A 24,115-nucleotide genomic window follows, 5' to 3' on the forward strand; every position below is an offset into this window, starting at 1 on the left:
TTGAATTCTAGATTAAAAATGATTTCCCTTAGAATTTTAAAGACATGCTTTATTGTTTAATAGAATCTGCATTGTGTTGAGCACTTAGCCTGAAAACTCAAATCCTTAAGATCTGGGAAATGTCTTTATTTATTCAACAAATTTCTTCCATCCATTTTTCTGTTCTCTTTTGTTTCCTGTTTTTCTTCTCATTGTTTTTTTGGGGCGGGGTTCCTCCGCTTTATTTCCTATCTTTCACTTACCATATTTTTAATTGTTACAGTGTCTTATTCTCTGAGTGTCTTTTTAAAATCCCCCAGGACAAACATTCCTTCTTATTGCTGGATATATGAGTATTAACCATCGTAATTTTGAAATTTTCTTTTGCTCACTACATTGAGAGACTGACTCTCACGTGTTCTCCTTTTAAAGACCTCAGAACCACGCCCATGACCTTAAACAATAATTTATTAATCCACTTACTAGGGCATGGTCATAACACCTTTCACTTACCACATTTGGATCTCCCACCTTCTTAACACTGTCAGACTGGAGGTTAAATTTCTAATACACGGACTTTCGGGGACACAGTTCAATCCAAGTCACATGCCTACAAAATGGAGCCTCCATAAGAACCCGAAATGATGGAATTTTGAGAGCTTCAGGTTTGGTGAACATGTGGAGGTGCTGGGAGGCATAGCATCCATAGAGGGCATGGAAGCTCCAGGCCCCATACCTTGCCCTGTCTACCACTTCATCTGGCTGTTCATCTGAACCACTTATTTTAATGTTTTTGGTGGCTGGCCTGTATGGGGATCCAAACCCTTGATGTTGGTGTTATCAGCACCATGGTCTCCCACTTGAGCTAAGTGGCTTGCCATGACTGTTCATCTGTAAATTTTGTAATAACCTCTACAGTGAACGAGTAAACGTAAGTAAATGTTTGCTTGAGTTCAGTGAGTCATAATTGCAAATTATCAAACATGAGGAGGGGATCATGTGAACCCCTAATTTATAGTTGGTCGTTGATAGAGTTTGGATGTGTTATCTCCACCAAAACTCATGTGGAAATCTGATCCCCAATGTGGCAGTGTTGGAAACTGATTGAGTCATGGGGGCGGATCCTTCATCAATGGATTAATGCTTTCCCTGGGGGAGGGGGGATTAATGAGTGAGTTCTCGCTCTGTTTGTTCCCGCGAGAGCTGGTTGTTTATAGGACCCTGGCACTTTCTCTCTCTCGCTTCCTCTTGCCATGTGATCTGCTTGTACCCGCCAGCTGCCTGCCACTTTCCGCCATGAGTAGAAGCAGCCTGAGGCCCGTGCCAGATGCAGCTGTCCCAGAATCGTAAGCCAAATAAACTTCTGTTCTTTATAAATTACCCAGTCTCAGGTATTTCTGTTAATAGCAACACAAAACAGACTAATACAGTTGGTCAGAAATATGGGAGCCCTGGACTTACAATTGGCATCTGAAGTAGGAGCAGTCTTACTGGACTGAGACCTTGTGGAGTCTGCATAACTAACTCCAGGTAGTTAATGTTAGAACTGAATCATTGGACACTCATTTGGTGTCCAGAGAGTTGGAGAATTGGTTGCTGGTGTGGAAAAAAACCCACACATTTGGTGTCACAGGTGTTGAAAGTATAGAAAAATAATTTTTGTTTTATGGAAAATTCCACATTTTGTTTATCCATTAATTTGTTGATGGACATTTCTGTTGCTTCCACTTTTTGGCTATTATGAATAATGCTGCTGTGAACATGGGTATAAAAATATCTCTTTGAGACCTTGCTTTCAGTTCTTTTCTGTTTATACCCAGAAGTGGAATTGCTGGATCGAATGGTGATTCTATTTTTAATTTTTTGCAGAATCGCCATACTGTTTTCCATACCAGCTGTACTATTTTACATTTCTACCAACAGAGCACAGGGTTCCAGTTTCTCCACATCCTGGACAACACTTGTTATTTTCTGTTTTTTTCATAGTAGCCATCCTAATGAGTGAGATTGTATCTCATTGGGGTTTTGATTTGTATTTCCCTAATAATTAGTGATACTGAGCATCTCTTTATATGCTTAGTGGCCTTTAGTATACTTTTTGGAGAAATGGCTCTTTAAGTTCTTTGCCTATTTTTTAATATATTCTGGATATTAACCCCTTATAAGATATTTGATTTGCAAATATTTTTTCTCATTCCGTAGGTTGCCCTTTCATTCTGTTGATTGCGTCCTCTGATGCACAGTTTTAAATTTGATATAGTTCAGTTTATCAGTATTTTCTTTTGTTATGTCCAAGAAGTCATTCCCAAATCTGGTGTCATGAAGCTTTTCTTTTCCTCTGTGCTTTCCTCTAAGAGTTTTAGCTCTAAACGTTTAGTCTTTGATCCATTTGAATTAATTTTTGCGCATGATGTCAGGTAAGGTTTCAGTTTTATTCTTCTGCGTGTGGATATCCAGTTTTCCCAGCACTATTTGTTGAAAAGACTGTCTTTTCTCCCATCGATTGATCTTGGCACCCTTGTGGAGAATCACTTGACTGTATGTATACACGGGAGTCCCCCCCCCCCTTTTTTTTAGTGGCTGGCTGGTATGGAGATCTGAACCCTTGATCATGATATTGTCAGCACTACACTTCCAACTGAGCTAACTGGCCAGCCCATGAGAGTTTATTTCTAGGCTCTCTGTTTGCTGACTTGCTTTTTAACCCACCTGTTTTCAGTTCTCTCTGGAGTCCACAACCTGCCATCATCAGTTTGTCCATAGAACAGACCTCCAGTCTTCTACAGGGTTGCCCATGGCGATTGCAAGGGTGCTGGGGGGAATCTTAACTGCTTCTTTTAAAGATTTTCAACATATCTTATTTTCATACGACCTGGTACTTTTGATTTGTAGGGCACTGAACTCTATTTGCTAAGCTCTTCCAGGGTTCTGCCAAGGTCTGTGGCTTGGTTCTTGTTGGGCTTCCCATCTCCTGCAGGCTTCCGATTTAACTTTTTCCAGGCTATTAAATCAGTTATCGGGCTGGCCCATGGCTCACTCAGGAGAGTGTGATGCTGATAATACCAAGGCCATGGGTTCGGATCCCATATAGGGATGGCCAGTTAGCTCACTGGTGAGCATGGTGCTGACAACACCAAGTCAAGGGTTAAGATCCCCTTACCAGTCATCTTTTGGGGGGAAAAAAAATCAGTTTTTACTGCTCTGTGCTTTATAGTTTCCATATTGCTGACTACTTTGTCTACCATTACCATCAGTTCTCTAATTCTTTTTGTTCTTCTGATTCTGAAAATTCTATTGATTCTTTAAAAATCTGTGTAGAGGGCTGGCCAGGGGCTCACTTGGGAGAGTATGGTGCTGATAACACCAAGGCCATGGGTTTGGATCCCTATATAGGGATGGCCAGTTAGCTAACTTGGGAGAGCGTGGTGCTGACAACACCAAGTCAAGGGTTAAGATCCCCTTACCGGTCATCTTTTAAAAAAAAAACAAAAACTGGACTCCATGCTGTCTCGTGTGTGTGCGCGCGCGTGCGTGCGCTTGCATGTGCGTGTGTGTGCGTGTGTGTGCTTATTTCAAATATGTCTGTTTTATAGAGTATTTCTTTTATCCAGTGTTCTGGGTGGGGGTGTCATACTACTGTGTCTTGTCTGCCAACATTTTCTCCTGTGGGTCGTTTCCTTAAGTGTTTAATTATTTGGGATTGTATACTCATATAATTCCCAAATAATTACCTGGGGGAATCTGTGCTGTCTGGTTGAAGCTCTGTTTCAAGAGTGGTTCTGTAGGTCATGTATGTGAAACCCTTAAACCAAGTGAAGGTATGCCTCTTTTTATTTTTTATTTATTTATTTATTTATTTTTTTAAAGATGATCGGTAAGGGGATCTCAACCCTTGGCTTGGTGTTGTCAGCACCACGCTCAACCAGTGAGCAAACCGGCCATCCCTATATAGGATCCGAACCTGTGGCCTTGGTGTTATCAGCACCGCACGCACTCTTCCGAGTAAGCCACTGGCCGGCCTGGTATGCCTCTTCTTACATATCTTCATGTTATACTTTTTTTTTTGGACATAGAGTCCAGACCAAAATAGGTAAGCTTACGATAAGGTGGATCCTTCCTACCCCAGTCCTACTCTTTTATTGGGGATGAGGAGTGTAGGCATTTACCTCGAAGTATTTGCATGCTTCTCTTCTGCCAAACCTCCTATCCCTGAGTCGTTATTAAAACTGAAATCTTGGGCCGAGCCCATGGCGCACTCGGGAGAGTGCAGTGCTGGGAGCGCAGCGACGCTCCCGCCGCGGTTCGGATCCTATATAGGAATGGCCGGTGCACTCACTGGCTGAGTAAAAAAAACAAATCTTATGTCCAGTTAAGTACCCCATTCTAATCACCAGTGCATCCCCATTTTCAAATCTGATTTTGGTTTTTAGTTCCTTTACCTGAGGCCATTGAGGATTTTCCTTATACTTATATGAGCTCAGTTCCACCTTTAAATGGATACTTGCTTCCCCCTGCCCCCCGGCCAACAAACACTTATAAAGTTCCAGGCATTCTTCTGAGCACTTACAAATAATAAGTCATGTAATTCTCTTTACAGCTTGGGGAGCTGGTATTTTCATTTTTACAGACAAAACTTGAGGCACAGAGGTTAAGCTTATTGCCCAAGATCATACACTTTATGTCTGCTTCGTGTGTGCGTGTGTGTGTATTTCATTTTCTTGACTGTGCAAGGGTATTTTTCCAGTTAAGGACGTGTTCTAAGGATGAGTATTAAGAATAGTTGAAAATAATTGCTTGTGTTTATCTTTTTTTTTTTCTTTAACCCGAAAAGCCACTGTTTAGCTTAGCATTCATTATTTTTTACTGATTCTCTCTTAGGTTTTTGGGACTCTTACTCAAGAGTGATGTGTACCATGTCAATTTGAAGTCCGTGTATAGAATGAAGTTATTAAATGAAAATTGACATTGCCGCCACCACATTATACCTTACATCTAAATTCAGAGTATTGCAACGTGGGCCAAAATACTCCATTTCTAACTGTAGACTTCACTTCTAACAGAAATGCTATGAAGGTACTTCAGAAAGTACTTCTGGAAGAAGAGAATCAAAAGATAATATGAATCTTTCCATGAACTTTTTGAACACCCCTCGTAAAATGTAGCAAAGACAGAAGCTCTGAGGGTTTATGGTAGTTGAGTAATCTTCCTCTCCTTGTTTGGTAGCCAGAGGTTTTACACCCCACGACCAAGCCCCATAGTAAGATCTAGAATGGGTGAGGAGTATGTCATTCTTTTGTAAATGGTAGAATGATGTTTGTGCAAGGGGAGAGGTTGGGACAGGAAAATCTTCCTGATGGCTCACCACTGGCGTATTCTTACATAGATTAATTTGAATAAAGGTTTCTTGTACAAGACAAAGATCTGGAAATTAATTTTCATTAAAAACTGTTAATGATATATGTTTTAGAAAGTCTGAATTACGTATACTCCATATTTCATGGATGTATGCCATATTACGTAGTGTATGTCATAGAAAGTCCAAATTGCATGTACTGTAGTTTGGAGACCAGTCTTCAATGGGATACCTTTTCTCACATGTGTACTTCAACCTAATGGTAAAGGAACACTTAGGGGTTGTCTGTGTAAAAGCAGGCGTGGATGGGAGAGCATGGTGCTGATTCCCTTACCAGCCAGCCACCAAAAAATTTAAAAATAAAAGCAAGTGTGGACAGAGGAAAAGTAGACCTGTCTGACACCTTGTGATAGAAGGTGAGCACTACAAATTCGGTTGGCTTGATTTGTAATCTAATCATATTTCTAGGGCTCTTCATACTAAACCCTTAAAGTGCTGCTCCCCTTTCTTTTCCTTAAATATGAGAGGATCTGTCAAAAATGAACACAAAAAAATGCATGGAAATTTTCTGCATGTTCAAAATTTCAAGCCTTGGCCTTTTAAAACCATCTGTACAGTTTTATCATTTGATACCTACATTGCTCAAGAATTTAGAGAGTCCCCTATAGCATGAGGATGATTGGCATATTCTTCATACATTGTTACTGTGAGTAAAATCAGACATAAAAGCCTTGGAAATCAAGATGGTTTGTTGTATTGTGTTAAAAGGAAAAACCTTAGACAAGTTAAATTTAGCAAAGTTTAATTGAGGAAAGAGCATTCATGAATCCAGCAGCCCTCAGAACCAAAATAGGGTCTAAGAACTCTGGTCTGCAACCTGCTTAGGCAGATTTATGTACAGAAAACAGAAGTGAGGTACAGAGACAGTTTAGTTTGTTACAGCTATGAGTTTTGCCTTATTTGACTCAGTTGGCCACCTAGGATTTGACTGAAGCTCAGCTACTGTAATTGACAGAGACTCAGATTTTTTTTTTTACAGGAGTATACTCTTAAATTAGATCTGTGTACTAGGTTAGGTTGCAGTTCTTTAAGTGAGAAGTCAAGTAGGGAGGCATCCTCAGGCTAAGTTATTGTTATTGCAATATTGCTATTGCAATTGTTATTCCAATAACAATTGGAATTATTATTTAACATTTAAAGAGTTTATAGATGTATGCTATTCCACTGCCAAGGGTTCAACTACTATATAATGAACATAGTGTAAATAATATAAAGTCAGAGTGTCAAATATTGACTCCAAGAAACCACCAGAAATGCCTGTTAATAAAGCAAAGCTTAGTTTATTAGGCCCAATACGCTAAGGAGAAAACACCCCCTTGACAAAATCTTAGTTGTGTCTCAAAGTAGGGAGATTAGGAAATGGTGTTTATAGGATTTTAGGGCTTTGGCTGGGTCAAAGGTAGCTTTGGCTGCTACCTACATGCAAGGTAGGTAGCTGGGATTGGACACAAGGAGTCCAGGGTTTAAAAACAAATCTTTTCTTTCTTTCTTTCTTTCTTTCTTTTTTTTTTTTTAAAAAAGATGACCGGTAAGGGGATCGTAACCCTTGACTTGGTGAGCTAACCAGTCATCCTTATATAGGGATCCGAACCCTTGGCCTTGGTGTTATCAGCACCATATTCTCCCAAGTGAGCCATGGGTCAGCCCTTAAAACAAATCTTAATGAGTAAACTGTTCAGTTGGTTCCCAGCCTTATATTCCAGGAATATTATCTTCTAGGTTATATCTTCCAGATAAATCCTGGAGCAAGCTGCTAAGTCATTTTTGTTTGGTCTCTGTTGTTTAACATGGGGACAAAATTTTACTTTTGGTTTCTGTTCTGAAGAGACTTGAATTAATATACATGAATCGTTGTTTTGTTTCAGCTTTGCCCGAAGTTTTTACATACAAATTCTACTAGTCACACTTGGCCGTTCAGTGCAGTTGCTGAATTAATAGGTATGTAAATTGACATTTCATATACCATCTGTTTCTTGCAATTGTAGTTTAAAAAAATTTAAAAATAATATACAAATACACTTTAAAAAAAACAAATGTATCTTGAATGATAACATTAGTGGTAAAAGTTGCTTAACAACTACTGTTCAAATGGATGTCAGATTAATTACTGCTCATTCTTCCCTATAATACTACCCAAGTATTTCATAGCATTTAGGATTTAATTTGCTAAGTTCATAAAGCATTTATATTGAAAATGTTTTTATTCTGATTATAAAAGTAAAAAATGAGAATTATAACGATTACTAGTACAAAAGTATGTGTAACATACAGAGTGGGTTTATTTTTCTGATATTAGTAGGATTATATTAGATTTTTTATAGTAAATTCTTCCTTCGGTAGATAGGATGATTAAGGTTTAGGATTGTATTTAAAATGAACATGAGAAAAGAGATAGGGTTGTGGTGATATTTGCATTGCTGATCATGATTTTTCTTGGAAAAATTTATACACATGAATATTTTAAAGATATAGTTTAGGTATACTTTAGATTCTTCATGAAGGAAGGTCCTATCTTAAAGATGTGCAAGAAAGAAAAGAAGGAACTTTTGAGCACATTTCTTTTCTTTGGTATAGTTGGATTTTCCAAAGTATTCTAGCTAACGTATGCTATTAAGGTGTGTAAAACCCTAGAGTGAATCTGTTACAACATTACAGCTATTCATGGATATTATTTATTATGGCAGCCTAGAGGAGCTACCCATAATTTTTATGGTGCTCTTTGTGGTGTGTCAAAATTTAAAGTTTTTATGAAACAGTATCTTTCCTGAAATGGTTAAAAAAAAAAATTATTTAATTGTAGGCTGCCTTATGGAAGGATAGTTTGAAAACCATTATTTATATTATAATAAGGACTTCGAAATATACCTCAAGAGAGATTTTCACTCAGGGAATAGTCAGATGGATCTTAGGTCATTCATGAGTTGATTTTATTACTGCCAACTGTTCAAATATTTTTCATTTTTTTATGTATTCCTTCATACTTACCTATTCTGACAGAAATGTGTGCTAAACAAGGAAGTTAAATGGGGAAGTATACAGAAGTAAAAGTGTAAAAGCCACCAGATATTTTGATTAAACTGAAAAGGGCCACTATTTGAAGAAATATATGGAAGATAAATCTTGCATCTACATATGTAGCTTAGCAGAAAATGATACTGCCTTCTTATTTAGTAACTATTGTGTACCTTCCATGTCAACTTGTAGTGCTAGTTGACACCCAACTCTCAGTTTCTTTTATAGCCAGGCTAGTCCCTCCCTTAATCATCTATGTAGTGCAGTGATTTTTCTTCCTTCACACTTCTTTAGTGTAGTGTGTACCAGTCTTTACTCTCTATTTAACATGGAGGGCTTTGGAAAGTGTTAGTTCTGTAATAGTCAGTGAATAATATATAGCAGGATGCGGTTTAGTTTGTGTTTTCAAATATTAGGGATTCTTAAAAATTGAAGCTTTTAAAGTTGTCTTGAAATATGGTATTCTATTGCTTGTTACAGTATTGTTCTGAACTAATTGCTCTTTACAATGCAAAATCAAGCTTTCTAAAATCTTTTTTTTTTTCCAGATAATGCTTATGATCCTGATGTGAATGCTAAACAGATATGGATTGACAAAACAGTAATAAATGATCATATATGCTTGACATTCACTGATAATGGGAATGGTATGACTTCAGATAAATTACATAAAATGCTAAGGTATGTAAAAATGTGCCACATTTCCTTTTTTTTTTTTTAAAAAGATGACCGGTAAGGGGATCTTAACCCTTGACTTGGTGTGGTCAGCACCACGCTCACCCAGTGAGCGAACCGGCCATCCGTATATGGGATCCGAACCCGGGGCCTTGGTGTTATCAGCACCGCACTCTCCCGAGTGAGCCACGGGCCGGCCCAAAAACTCAGAGCTAAACTTTTTTTTTTTTTTTTTTTTTTGTCTTTTTGTGACCGGCTGCACCGCGCTCAGCCAGTGAGCGCACTGGCTATCCCTATATAGGATCCGAACCCGCGGTGGGAGCACTACTGCGCTCCCAGTGCCGCACTCTCCCGAGTGCGCCACGGGGTCGGCCCCGCCACATTTCTTAAAGTCATTGCTTTTACCTAGTTGAAGGGTTGTGTGTGTCATACTTATTGTTCTTAGTTTTTGTTTTTTTAAACATGAAATGCTACACCCATAGTGTGATCTATTTAGAGCTGTAGCACATTGCTATCAGTTATTTATACTTGAGTGTAAATAAGTTTTATTAGAAATACTGGTTAAAACTAGAAACACTTTTTTAGAGGGGAAGGGAGAGTAACTTTAAAGGGATTGAGAGTGAGGAAGTAGCATAAAGCAGCCATAAGGTCTTGTGCTCTATAGTCACAGAACAGGATGTTGATATGAATCCAAATGTGCCTGAAATAGAAACTGAGGTACATAGTACAGGTGTAGGGCAGAGGGAGAATTTGGAAGCAGTAGCCTTTCTATTGTCCCTTAAGTATTCCTTATGCTGCCAAAAAGTCAGAGTTGACGCCACCATTAATCATACTACATACAGTAGGCTTGCTGAGAATAAGACAAGCATTTACACTTAGAGGAAAAGATTCATGGAGTGAAATCTCAGTGTCCCAGGAGCCCAAGTTATAACAGCCATTTAGCCAGGGTGTGCCAGGCAGTGAGCTCCTGTGTTAGTACCTGTAATCTTTGTGCTTCTGTGATACAAATTTGGTTTCCTCATTTCAGAGATGAGGAAATATATCAAGGTAGTTTAAAACTAATTTGCTCAACATTAGACAGCTGGGAAGGATGTGAGGCCCGCATTTGAACTGAGGATTTTTTACTTAGTATTACACTTACTGAATTAAAAAAAAAAAAAATAGGTTTTTATTTTTAAAACCTTTCTTTTCTTTCTAGCTTTGGCTTCAGTGACAAAGTCACCATGAATGGTCATGTTCCAGTTGGATTGTATGGGAATGGCTTCAAGTCAGGTTCTATGCGTTTGGGTAAAGATGCAATTGTTTTTACCAAAAATGGAGAGAGCATGAGTGTGGGCTTCTTATCTCAGACCTACTTGGAAGTCATAAAAGCAGAACATGTTGTTGTCCCGATAGTGTCATTCAACAAGCACCATATCCTTTTGATTTTGAAATAGAAGCTGTGAAGAAACTGAAGAAATATTCTGAAACATTCTATCCTTTTGCCTTCCTCCAAGTTCTTGTTTTTTAATCATACCTATTCCAGTTCTTGTCTCTATCCACTGCCTTTACCCTACACTGGAGGCTAAGAGTTTGTCCCTTTCTCTTCTCTGTTGGAATTGTATAAATTTGAGGCTAAGGGTTTGTCCCTTTCTCTTCTCTGTTGGAATTGTGCAAATTCTCGACATAAAGTGGTAGCATTTTTTGTTAAACTGCTCGTAACTCCCCTCTTTATTTCAGGCTTATTGTGGTGTAATAAGACTTTGGTGGTCTGGCTTGAGCATTTTGCTAATAACCATGAAAAGCAAGATAACTTTAAGAAAATGCCTTCTGTATAAACACATAGAAATACTGGAAAGCATTTAATTAGTTAGGAGTAATATAAATTTGCTCACTTTTTTATCCTTCTTGGTGTTCATTTAAAATTGAACTGCCATTTTAAAACTCAAAGTAATTTAGGAAATATTTTTTCTGTTTAATATTTATTAGAGTTGGTTTTCATATTATAATTGTGAAAATATGTTGGTGATTTAAGTCTTTAACTTAGGATGTACGACAGATGATTAATTTAGCAGAATCAAAAGCAAGCCTTGCTGCAATTCTGGAACATTCTCTCTTTTCTGCGGAACAGAAATTACTGGCAGAACTTGATGCAATTATGAGTAAGAAGGGAACAAGGATCATCATTTGGAATCTTAGAAGGTAAATGTAAACCTCAGCTAGTTGTTGACCATTAGGAAAGTGATATTTCTTTGTCCATTACTTTGATATAGCATGTGGTAAGAAAAGTAATATAGATGAGATTTTTGTGTTGCTGAAGTTTGTAGTCCTTTATCCTTGTGAGAATAAAATCCTTTGCAAATGAAAGTTTTAAAATTTAGGATTAATGTGTAATATTGAGAGATCTAAGACGTACTCAGCCACAGGCAGGAATAAAGACTAAAGAACTTTAAAACTTGTGCCTTTCTAACCTTCTGAATTCCCTTTTTCTCTTCTTTTCTTTTTTTCTTCTTTTTGCTTTCACTTCCCTGCCCCTCTTCCTTCTGGAGGTCTTTGTTGTTTGTTTTTTTCCCCTAACTAAACGCTTTATTTGGAAATAACTGTAGATTCACGTACAGCTATAAGAAATAATACACGGATCTCATGTACCCTTACAAAACTGTAGTACAGTAGTGCTACTGATATTGATGGGATATTGGCACGTGACACATTGCATGTGTCAAATACTGGACACTTTCATCATCATAGGAGTCCCTCATATTGCCCTTTTGTAGCCACATTCACTTCTCTCCTACCCCCACTCCCTCCAGTCCCTGGCAAGCTTTTAATCTGTTCTCTATTTCTGTAATTTTGTTAATTCAAAAATGTTATATAAATGGAATCATACAATATGAAACCTCTGGTTATTTTTTTTGCCACTCAGCATAATTTTCTGGAGATTCTTCCAGGTTCTTGTGTGTATCAGTAGTTTTCCTTCTTTTTCTAGCTGAGTAGTATTGCATTGTATGGATGGACCACAGTGTGTTTAACCATTCACCTGTTAAAAGACATCTGGGTTGTTTATAGTTTTTAGCTGTAACAAATAAAGCTGTAAACATTCACATATAGATTTTTGTGGAAATAGTTTTTTATATGGAATGCTTTACAAATTTGCATGTCCTCCTTGTATAGGGCCCATGCTAATCTTTTCTGTATTGCTCCAGTTTTTTTTAGTATAAATGTTGCTGAAGCGAGCACTGAAAGTATAGTCTTCATTTTTCTAAAATACGTGCCCAGCAATGTGTAATTACTGGGTCATATGGTAGTTACATTTTTGGTTTTTAAAGAAACTACCAGACTGTTTTCCAGAGTGGCTGTACTGTTTCCCACCAGCAACATATGAGTAATGCAGTATCTTTGCAGCTTCCCAAATTCCTTTTTTCCTTTCTTTTTTTCTTGCTTTTGCACCTTCCCTCCATGACATTTACCATGTGTAGGTTTATTTATTTTTAATGATTTATAGTATTTGCTTGCCTATCTTTCTGTGAAATTTTGGTTTTTTCTAAAAATTATTTTTACAGCTACAAAAATGCAACAGAGTTTGATTTCGAAAAGGATAAATATGACATCAGAATTCCTGAGGATTTAGATGAGACAACAGGAAAAAAAGGGTACAAGAAGCAAGAAAGGATGGACCAAATTGCTCCCGAGAGTGACTATTCCCTGAGGGTATGTATTCAGCTCTTTGTGGGAATGAGAAAAATCATCAAATAATGGAACTATCAGAAGAGCTTATGGTATCCACTTGTGTTATGAAGGCTGCCTGTGATCACCGAATGAAAGTATCTCAGACATGAACCAGCTTATTAAAACAACCACGCTGGTTGTTTTATTTGCTTAGAAAACCTTTTTTTTAATTGGGAGGTCATCGGGTCTAACAGTGTTTGTTCTTTTACCATATGCTGAGATTATTTGAACTAGTTATACTGGGTTCAGTAGAAATATTGATTAATTCAGTCACAAAACACCACGTTCAAAGTGCCTTTATAAAAAAAACTTTTAAATATTCTAGAATACACACCTAATGTACCTTAATTGTCCTCCTAAAGCAGTATATTATAAACAATAAGTAATCTACATTAATATGATTTTGTGATAAATATCTCTGAGATTTAATCTTAGAAATGGGTGTGTTTTTAAGATTGAAGAAATGAATATCTCAGTATAACAATGTTGATATGATAAGAATATTGCATTTTTTAATTTTTTTATTTTTGTCAGCTGGCTGGTACAGGGATCAAACCCTGGACCTTAGTGTAATCAGTATCATGCTCTAACCAACTGAGCTAACCGGCTGGAATATTGAGTTTCTTAGTCACTTTGATAAGACATGTGACACTAACTTTTTGCTTTCTTTTTTTGTGCTTAAATTATTTCTTAACCCCAGACTGAGGATATATGAGGGTACTTCACACAGTTCATGGGAAGATTTGTATTATTTTTTAATCTATTTTTCCATGAACCTTTTGAAGTGCCCTTGTATTGACATTTACAGGTTTGCCATGTAACTTTTTCTGAAGTCCTAGCAATTACAATGTCAGATGTTTACTATTTCTTGATGTAGCCTAATGTGTTACTGGGGTATGTCCTAGCTATTAAGAAAATCTTGCTCAAGTGTGAAGCAAGTCCAGAGGTAGCCAGAGCAGATGGTATGGTTTTTAGTACACTACTAAGTACAGTGTCTTAAAATACCACTATGGAATTTTATAAATGACGAAACACCATGTCTTTTGAAGGCAGGAGTCAGGAAAAAAGAGAAATGTTCAAGTTTTAGTTTTGGGTTGAACCTTTTCTCTATCCTTTTTGAATTGTTCAATGCTATAACTTCAGAGATTTCTGATACCTTGAGGGCAGGCACAGACCAGCATGTTTTAACACGTTTTAGGGTGTGAAGTTTGGTCAAGTTTCTAAAGTTATCTTAACTTTCATGCATTAAGAAATGAAAACACATTTTGATGGCCACTGATTGTTACACCTCAATTTTTTTTTTGTTTCTTGGTTTTTTTTTTGCAATTTCCCTTATGAAATGATTTGTTGACTTTACATTTGCATTGCCACCAAGCAGTATAATGTTTAACAAAGATCATAAAAGTATGCATAATGATGTAACGAAAGAAAAATCAAACATTTTTCTTTCGTTACATCGAAGTATTCAGAATACTGAAGGGATTCAGAGTATGTTGATCAAGTTTCACAATACATTAGAAAGCGTTCTGATAAATCATCTGACATAAAGTGATTGTTTATTTCCATTATAAATTCCTTCATTTTTAAGAACATGCTTACTTCCTTCTGGTCTACTCTGCTTATATATGGGTGCATTATTTAGAATTTTTTTCCTTGTCAATCTTGTATTATTCTCTTGTTTATACTAGAACTTGCTTATTATTTTTGCCTACATAAAATTTATTTTATTTTTGCTTTTTAAATTATAATAACAGTATATCTACAGAAAACTCAGAAAATGTCCCTTTTTGTATATATATACTTTTTAAAAAAATTAAAATGAGATCATACCACACGTGCTATTTTGTAACTTTTTCACTCAATGATATATCATCATCTGTATAGGTCAGTAGATTGTTTTCTGTCAGTCATTTTTACTGACTACAGTATACTGAGTTTATTTTTAATGAAAAATACAGTAATCAAATCAGAATAACTCATAGCTATATATTATTTTATTGAAGAGTTAAAGGATCTTTCATCAGGGCAAGTTGTTAGCTTTCTATTTAAATCTACATCTAAGTGATGTTGAGCACATTTGTAGATAACTATTTAGAAAGGACAAATATTGCTGTGTTTCTTTGCAGGCTTACTGCAGTATATTATATCTAAAGCCAAGAATGCAGATCATCTTACGTGGACAGAAAGTGAAGACACAATTAGTTTCAAAGAGCCTGGCCTATATCGAACGTGATGTTTATCGACCCAAATTTTTAGTATCCTTTATTTTCCTTTTTATGAAAATATAATGTAGAGATATGTTAATCAAGCATATTTTTATTTATTCTCCCTTCCCCCTTTTATCCTGATGTGGATTCTAATCCTTTCCCAACTTTGCCCTTCTTTATGTACTTTTGGACTTACTAAATAATGAAGTCCTGATGTGGATTCTAATCCTTTCCCAATTTTGCCCTTCTTTATGTACTTTTGGACTTACTAAATAATGAAATAGAAAGGATGATTTAAAGGGAGTAAAGTGTTGTGTTCAGAATTTTCCTTAACATTTTGAGACTAAAACAGTGAGAATTACTTTTGGATTCAACTGCAGAAATAAAGATCATTATGGGATAATGATGTATCACAGAAACAGACTCATCAAAGGTTATGAGAAAGTTGGATGTCAGTTAAGGGTAAGCAGTGTCTATTTTTTATAAAAGGTAGAATATGTGAAATAATCTTATTGTGTTTTTTGCCTATGACATTCAAATGTCAATCTTTTAAAAATAACATTAGTATAGTACTTGAACTTTTATATTAATATTTAATTTGATCCTGAATAGTCCTATGAGGGGGCCAGAATATTTATCTTATCCCTATTTTATAGATAAGGAGATTGGGACTAATGAATAAGTTAAACAACTTGCCCAGGACCTAACAGACACACACACCTTTTGACTGCATATGGATATGGACCTGGTGATTATTACATACTGAAATGAAATTGGTTGGTTTTCATTAGTGCAGACTGAGGCAGCCTAAAAAGTGGTATCTGATAAGTGATTTTCTTTTCTGGAGTTAGTTCCCAAATATATTAGAAATTTCTCCTGAACAACTTCCATTGTTGTAGGATGATGAAGACGGTCCACCATGTCAAACTGTCTTTACACATTTTCATAGAGAGGCTTTTGGGGTGGGGTGGGATGCATTTTTTAAAGAATACAGTGATGATTCTGAAAATCCACTTTGTTAAAAGTTTTTAAGGCTAGGCACATTTTTGTTTTCCAGTTCTCTGGTGGTTATTTTCTATTCATCTTATTCTAAGTTCTTTATAGAATGATGTGCACTCTACACAATATAATAGTGTGGATTGATCTTGAATACTTTTCAACAGAGGTTGTAATATTCTGCTTCATGAGCTATTTTACATGGCATGAGCCCAGAATATAGCATTATTGCAGAAGTAAATCAACTTTTCTGAGCTTTTCTTTGCAAGCACTAATTTCATTCAGAAAATAGTTTCAAAAATCTGGCAACCGTGATATGAGGTACCAGTGACATTTATTTAAAAAGCTAATTTTCATTTATAATGGAATTATTCATTTTTGCAGAAATATTATGGAAATATTTGTAGAAATATTCTATAATGTGCTCTTAAAGTTAATGAATTTCATTGGTAATTAGAAATGCGTTTTTAGTAATAGGACTTGTTTCTTCATTGTTTTGGGGTTCAAAAGAAACAATGTATCTGTTACAGAATGTAAATTCTTTTTTCTTCATTTATCACTTATGATTCTGACTTAACTAAGATACATAGCCCATTTTTTCAATTATCTTTTGCATTGTGCATAATTTCTGGTTTAACTTGACCTTGTAAAAATAGGCTGTTAAGCAAACTTTTAATGTTTGTCTTTGGCAGATGATGGACTGGGCCTAGATCTTTTTATTCTATTTTTCCACAAACTTTTTGAAGTTCCCTTGTATTTGCATCCTGTGGACTCAGTAAACATTTTATTAAATAGGTATCGGATACCTGGTATGTTTTTTTATACTAGCTGCTCAGCATAAAGAGATGATAAGATACAGAGCATGCCCTCAGAGCTCAGTTTGGTGAGGGGACTGTGGAACATCCTCGGTGTGTCAGAAAAGACTTCTTAGAGAAGTGATGATTGAGATGAGACTCAGTTTGACTTCACTGCATTGAAAAGTCTGGGAGGGGCGTTCTAGGCAGAAGGAACATCTGTAAAGGAAGGGAAAAGTATGGCATCATAAAGGGAGAAATTTGCTATGGCTGGACCATATTACAAGCGGGGAATAGGAATGAGTGAGAGATGGGAAGATGAAGCTGGGAAGAAGGTGGATAAGAACTACAAATTGAAGGTGTCTTGTTATTACCATCGTTTACAGTATGAGATGTGGAACCACTGATGGGTTTTTTGTTTGTTTGTTTCTTTTTTTTGTCCTTTTTCGCGACCGCGCTCAGCCAGTGAGCGAACCGACCATCCCTATATAGGATCCGAACCCGTGGCAGGAGTGCTGCTGCCCTCCCAGCGCCGCACTCTCCCGAGTGAGCCACGGGGTCGGCCCCCACTGATGGTTTTTAATAGAGCAGGATTGTAATTAGATTTGCATGGGTTGGTCTATAGTAGTGTTTTTGAAAATTTTCATTTTATAAATTACACATTCTTTTACTTTTTTTCTTTGTATGTAGACTCAGAAGTAAGCTACAGTCGTGAAGAAAATACACTTGTTAATCCCATGTAAATAATCAGAATGTGGCTCATATTTAGAGTTCAGTATTTTTTCTAACAGGGTTTAAAAAATAATTCAGTTGACCTAGGTTTTTGTTTTATTGTCATTAGCAACTGGATGTGTAATTTTGGGTAAACGACTTTAACATTTATCTAGCAAACTTATGGAATATTATGTGCCAGAGTCTTTGGTAGGGACTATAGATATTGAGATGAATTATTTGTGGTTTCTACCCTCTAAGAAATTGCATCCTAGTAGAGGTGGTCCTTTTTTCCTTGTATAAAATTGGAGATAGTCATGCTTGTCTAAATGGATATTTGTCAACAGTGGAAGTGGTTTTGGAGGAAGGCTCTAATATATTTATGAATTAACTCCTAGAAAAAAAATCTAAATAGTAAATTTCATGAGAATCATATGAGATATAATGTAGGAAAATATTTTATACAAATTGTAAAACTTTATTTAAGGGTAATTATTTTGAGCATCAGGTCTTATGCTTAAAATGATAATTTCATTTTATTTTTTCAGGCAAACAACATGGGTGTTGGAGTAGTTGGAATTATAGAGTGTAATTTCCTTAAGCCAACTCATAATAAACAAGATTTCGACTATACTAATGAGTACAGGTATGTTACCTATTTAAATTATTGACTGAGATTTGTAGGAAATGGATTACCAAGAAAGCAGAAATGTGCTCTATTTTCTACAAATCTCAGAAGTACTTCATCTGTAAAGATAGGGTAGAATATACTACTTGTGATGGAGTAGATTTCAATTCCTAGGATGGAAGAAGATGGTTGAATGTGTTTTCTTTTTTTTTTTTTAAAAGATGACCGGTAAGGGGATCTTAACCCTTGACTTGGTGTTGTCAGCACCACGCTCAGCCAGTGAGCGAACCGGCCATCCATATATGGGATCCGAACCCGGGGCCTTGGTGTTATCAGCACCACACTCTCCCGAGTGAGCCACGGGCCGGCCCAGAATGTGTTTTCTATGTAAGCCCCTCACCTACCCATTTTCTTAAAATTCTGTAATATAATTACATTTTTGTAATTACATAGAAAAATATCCACAAGATGGCAAAAAATTTAACTTAGAAGAAGTTATAAAACTATTTCCAAAATTAACTTTGAAAATAAGTCAATAATTTAAATAGGTAAATAGAAGGCCTGGCCAGTGATGTAGACCATCATTGTAGATGCAGCCCATCATTGCTGAAGGGTATGAGTGGGCTGGAGCTGGTCTGTAGAAGGTGCCTGTCTTAGTCTGTTTTCTTTTGGTATAATGATACCTGAGACTGGGTAATTTATAAAGAAAAGAGGCTGGGATGTTCAAGAGCATGGTGCTGCCATCTGGTGGAAGGCAGAAGTGAGCATGTAAGAAGAGAAAACGAGGGGGCAGGCTTTTATAACAGCCTGCTGTCGTGATAACTGACCCACTTTCTTGATAACTACATTAATTCATTCATGGGAGCTCTGCCCTCATGACTTGATCACTTACTAGGCTTTACTTCCCAACACTGTTGCGTTGGGGATTAAGTTCACAACGTGAATTTTTGGGGACACATTCAGACCATATTATTGCCCTATGTGCTGGAGGTTGTGGGCTGCTAGAGCCAGCAGCATACTGCTGGTAGGCAGAGCATGGCTCAAGAGTGCATGGGGAGCTCCTCCAGTAGGCCACTGGGCTCCGGCCAAACAATAACAATAGAGTACCAGAACATGGAGTGGATTTGGAACTGAGAGACAATAAATCGATAACTGACATAATCAAAAAGCCAAAAGTTTGTTCTTTGATAAGATTAGTAAAGTCTTTGTGCATCTGATTAAGGCAAGACTGATTAAGGGAAAAAGAAAATACAAATCATCAAATCAAAAACGAAAAGGAGAACTTTATACAGATCTTACAGACACAAAAACATTAAGGGAGTAGCATAAAGAATTTTTCACTGTTTTAGACGACATGGACACTTACCTTTGAAATTGAATCAGTTTTTAGAAAACTTCCCCATATTAAATTCAAACATTTAAGAAAGAAGTGGTATCAGTCTTACAGAAAACTCTTAAAGGTTTTATGAGGCTACATAACCTTGATAGGAAGCACAAGAGTACATCATTAAGAAAGGAAATTAATCTATCATGATCATAGGTATGAAAATATAATTAAAATGCAGTAATCCCCCCATGGGGGATATATTCCAAGACCCTCAGTGGATGCCTGAAATTGAAAGCAATGATAATACCAAACCCCGTAAATACTATGTGTGAATTTATTTTTTCTTCTTCAATTTCACAGATAGAAGATTCATTCTTATCAGAGATCTTAGCAACCTCAGCCTATGATATTTTTTCTTTCCTTTTTAAGTTGAGAACTTTCACCTTTTCATCTAAAGGAAGAACTTTACAGGTTCTCTTAGGCATATCCAAATTGCTAGCATCGATACTCTTGCTCTTTGGGGCACTTATTAACTAAAATAAGGGTTACGTGAACACAAGCACTGTGATACTGCGACCAGCTACTAAGTGACTAGGGGGCGGGGAGCATCTACAGTGTGGATAAACTGGACAAAGGGATGATTCACGTCCCAGGCGGGATTTCATCATGCTACTCAGAAGGGTGCACACTTAAAACTTAGGACTCATTTATCTATGGAATTTTCCATTTAATGTTTTCAGACTGTGATTGACCTTGGGTATCTGAAACCACAGATCAGGAGGGAACTACCATAATAACATATACTATCTAGTGATATGTAAAAAGGATAATACCATTAAAGCCAAGTGGGCTGTATTCTAAGATAGCTTGGGTGGTTTTAATATTCAAAAATCAGTGTAATTCAAAACATTGATGATAAAAAAGAAAACTCTGTGGTCATCTTTATAGATACAGAAAAAGCTGATAAATTTCAGCACCCATTTGTGACTTAAACCAAAAAAAAAGGAACACTTACAAAATCATGAATCAAAGGGCGTATTAAGCAGTGAGAGAGTATTTACAAAAAACAGCAAGCATCATTCCTAATTGTGAATTATTGGTAGCTTTTCCTGTAAGAGTTTGAATGAGATAAGGATATCAGCTATTCACCAATGTTGTTGAGGAAATATCTAGTACAATAAGGCAAGAAAAATGAAAGTTAAAACAATTGGAAAGGAAGAAATAAAAGAGTTCATGGAAAGATTCGTATTTTGTTTTTCCACAAACTTTTTGAAGTACGCTTGTATTAAGTATATAGAAAGTTGAAAATAATGTGTAAATTAATAATGGAACCAGTTAGTTAATGTGTATCCGAGGGTGGTTAGATAAGAAAAATCAATTGTGTGACTCCAGTAAAAAAAACACAAAATTTTCAAAAAATCACTTGTAATAGCATCAAAAACTCATCATGTACTTTGTAGTAAATATAATAAATACATACAAAGATCTCTACACCAAAGACTGCATAAAGTTGTGGAGAGAAACTTAAGACCCAAATAAGTAGGTATACCAGATTCAAGAATTAAAAGGCTGAATATTATAAAATGTCAGCTTTTCTCCATAATGATAAATATGATTCCAATTTTTAAAAAAATCCTATCAGATATATGTGGGTGTCTATAAACAGGCTTATTCTAAATTTTATGTGAAAAGTCAGAACACTGTACATAGCTAAGATAATCAGTAAAGAACAACAAAGCAAGTAGATTTGCACTACTAGGTATTAACTTACTATAAAGCTGTATTAACTAAGGAGGTGTAATATTAGTGTAAGGATAGACAGATAGCCTAGTGAAATAGAATACAGAAGCCAAAAACAAGCCTATACTATATATATATTATGGTCACCTGATTTATGACAAAGGTTACACGTTACAGTGTAGTGGGAAAAATGCTAGGTCATATAGCTATCATAGGACTATCCACATGGACACAGTGAACCTTAACCCCTGCCTTTCAAATGCAAATAACTTTTAGAAGGATTTTTCACCCTAAAGGAGAAAGACAAAAACAAAAGGAAAACAATATTTTCGTGACTTTTAGTTAGGCAGGTTTTAAAAATGGGGCACAAAAAGTATAGGCTATAATGGACAAAAATGGAAAAATTATTTAAAATGAAAAAGACATAGCAAATGTTGGCATATATAAGGCAGTTGGAAGTCCCATAGGTTGCTGGTGGTTGTGAAAGTTGTTGATCATTTTTGAAAGCTATTAGACTATATGGAATAAAGCTGAACATCAGTACATACCCTATAACCCTATAAACCTATAATTCCTACTCCTAAGCATACTCTCAACAGAAATGGGTAGAGTCTCATGGATTGAGGAATATAGGTGATGAGAAAAAGAGATGAGGAAGAATCAAAATAGTGATAGGAAGGGAAAAGCAGGTTTGGGAGGGAAGGTAGATTCTTGTTTGGACTTTATATGTGATGTGATAGTGGGACTTCCTGGTTGGAAAACTAAAGTAGGGGACAAAAAGTGGAAATAGGTCACAAGGTGATGTTATGTCTAATATTAATCTGCCAGAGTATAAAATGTGAAGTCCTGATTTTTAAAAGCTTTATTTTAAATTCAGAATGTTACATGGCTTGTGTCTTATGTTCTATGTATGTGGTTTCAGGCACAGGAAATGCTTAACTAGTTTACACATGATTACTCAGTTTTGGCCTTAGTCTTAATTTCATTGATATGCTTTTTATTAACATCTTATTGTGGGAGAAGTGGAAGTCTTAATTGTGGGACAAAAGCTATTTTGAAGTACTTGTATACTTGGTAGTAACGATTGCTTAAAAGTTGTGTACCAAAGTTTGAGTTCTAATTTGAGTTGAAGCTTGTAAGTATATTTGGGGTTGAAATGCAGGGATCCTCTGGTTCTAGTAATTGTTCATACTTTCTCAACAGAGGACCCAACATACTGTTTTGTGTCATTTCCTAGGTGATCCTGGCTCTGCTGCAGGAACTTAGAAAGATCCTCATAGGAAATTGGCGTTACTTTGAATGTTCTTTTTAACTGTACATTTTGTAGTTTTTTCTCCTCACAGTGTGCATGTAATCATTACGAATATGTATGATTTCTCTTGTATTTGGAGAGATTTATCATATTTTTTCTTGAATTGATTTTGTAATTTACTTTAAGGCTTACAATAGCAGCATTAGGAGAAAAACTGAATGATTACTGGAATGAAATGAAAGTGAAGAAAAATGCAGAATATCCTCTAAATTTGCCAGTTGAAGATATACAGTAAGTACATTTAAAAAAATATCAACTCACTCTGATATCAAGTGGTATTGGAGAGTATAGACATTGTACAGTTTTGCAAAGTTATGACTCTAACTCGTAGTAGGAGATAAGTTCTGCAACATGAATCAGCACACTGCAAAATAAATTAATGAGTATATATACGTATACACACAAAGGATTCACGAAACAGTATTTATCCATATTTGTAATGCGTGTTGATATCATTTCATTTTCAAAAGGCTAATTTGGAGAGGATGGCTGGTTAGCTCGATTAGAGTGTAGTGTTATAACACCAAGGTTGAGGGTTCAGATCCCTGTACCTCCAGCCACCAAAAATAAATACAAAGGCTAATTTTGACTCTATTAAGTTGATTTTACTGTTTATTAATGGATTGCATCTCATAGTTTGAAAAACACTGCTCTAGTGTAATCATTAGGATCATGGGTCTAAAGCCAAACTTGAGTTCAGATTCTAGTTCTGCTGCTTAAGTAGCCCTGTGACATTGAGCCTTTCATAAGCTTATGTTTTCTCCTCTATAAAATGGAAACATTAAGAACACTTACCTCCTAGAATCACAAAACTTAAATAATATGATGCCTGACAAGCATTTAGTAACATACATAACATAGTAACAATCTTATAAACGAATGAATGAGTAACATCTACATGTACTGATATGGAAGGATATCCAAAATATGTAATGAAAAACAAAGATGCAGTTCAATGTGTAAATTTCCCATTTTATTTTTTTTTCAAGTATCCATATAGACATCTATACTTTTACAAGCATAGAAAATTTCCGCTGGGATTAAAAAATTAACAGTGGTAATCTCCTGAAACAGGGTTTATTTTTACTTTATAAATTTCTGAATTGTTCTGAAGTTTTATATAAATGTGTAAGCGCATTTTTAAAAACTAGTTTTAAAAAGTTATTGGCATTAAGGTGTAAAATAAGTCCATATAAGTTCTTTATAGGAATCATCATATTTTTTCAAATGAGAAAAATATGAAAGCACTTTGTAAACTAAAAGAATGCAAATTTTAGTTACTCAGAAATATGCTATAACGGAGGGTAAAAATGTAATTATACCATTAAAAATTGCTTAAATTATAGTAACATGATTTCTCTATTTTCTGTACTTGAGTGGTTTATTGTGCTAATAAATATACTGTAGATTTGAGATTGTAGACACTAACATAAATTTCTGGGCAAGGTATCTGGAATATTTTTTAAGTTATTATCAAAGTACAAATATAATTTTCTTAAATTTGACATTTATATTACTAAACAAGACATTTAAATTGCTTTGTTCAAATTGGCCTGTGACCTTTAACCTTTTGGAGGTAATCAGAATGGTTGTTTTTAAAAATTTAGATTGCTATA

At 35.8% G+C, this 24,115-nt stretch overlaps 1 protein-coding gene and 1 non-coding gene across 2 annotated transcripts in view; one reads left to right on the forward strand and one right to left on the reverse strand.

The window, feature by feature from the left end:
- The window catches only part of MORC3 (MORC family CW-type zinc finger 3), a 39,890-nt gene that overhangs the window by 2,892 nt on the left and 12,883 nt on the right, over window positions 1-24,115 (forward strand). Inside the window, exons 2-10 of the mRNA XM_063094191.1 lie at window positions 7,258-7,330; window positions 8,953-9,085; window positions 10,278-10,492; window positions 11,113-11,260; window positions 12,619-12,766; window positions 14,911-15,039; window positions 15,334-15,453; window positions 18,041-18,138; window positions 22,626-22,730. Of these exons, the coding sequence (XP_062950261.1) occupies window positions 7,258-7,330; window positions 8,953-9,085; window positions 10,278-10,492; window positions 11,113-11,260; window positions 12,619-12,766; window positions 14,911-15,039; window positions 15,334-15,453; window positions 18,041-18,138; window positions 22,626-22,730 (1,169 nt within the window). The remainder of the gene's footprint in view (window positions 1-7,257; window positions 7,331-8,952; window positions 9,086-10,277; window positions 10,493-11,112; window positions 11,261-12,618; window positions 12,767-14,910; window positions 15,040-15,333; window positions 15,454-18,040; window positions 18,139-22,625; window positions 22,731-24,115) is intronic.
- Window positions 12,185-12,287, reverse strand: LOC134365536 (U6 spliceosomal RNA). The gene has a single exon (XR_010022118.1). It is a non-coding gene; the product is annotated as a U6 spliceosomal RNA (small nuclear RNA).

This window comes from Cynocephalus volans, chromosome 1 (assembly GCF_027409185.1).
Source record: "Cynocephalus volans isolate mCynVol1 chromosome 1, mCynVol1.pri, whole genome shotgun sequence".
NCBI lineage: Eukaryota > Metazoa > Chordata > Mammalia > Dermoptera > Cynocephalidae > Cynocephalus > Cynocephalus volans.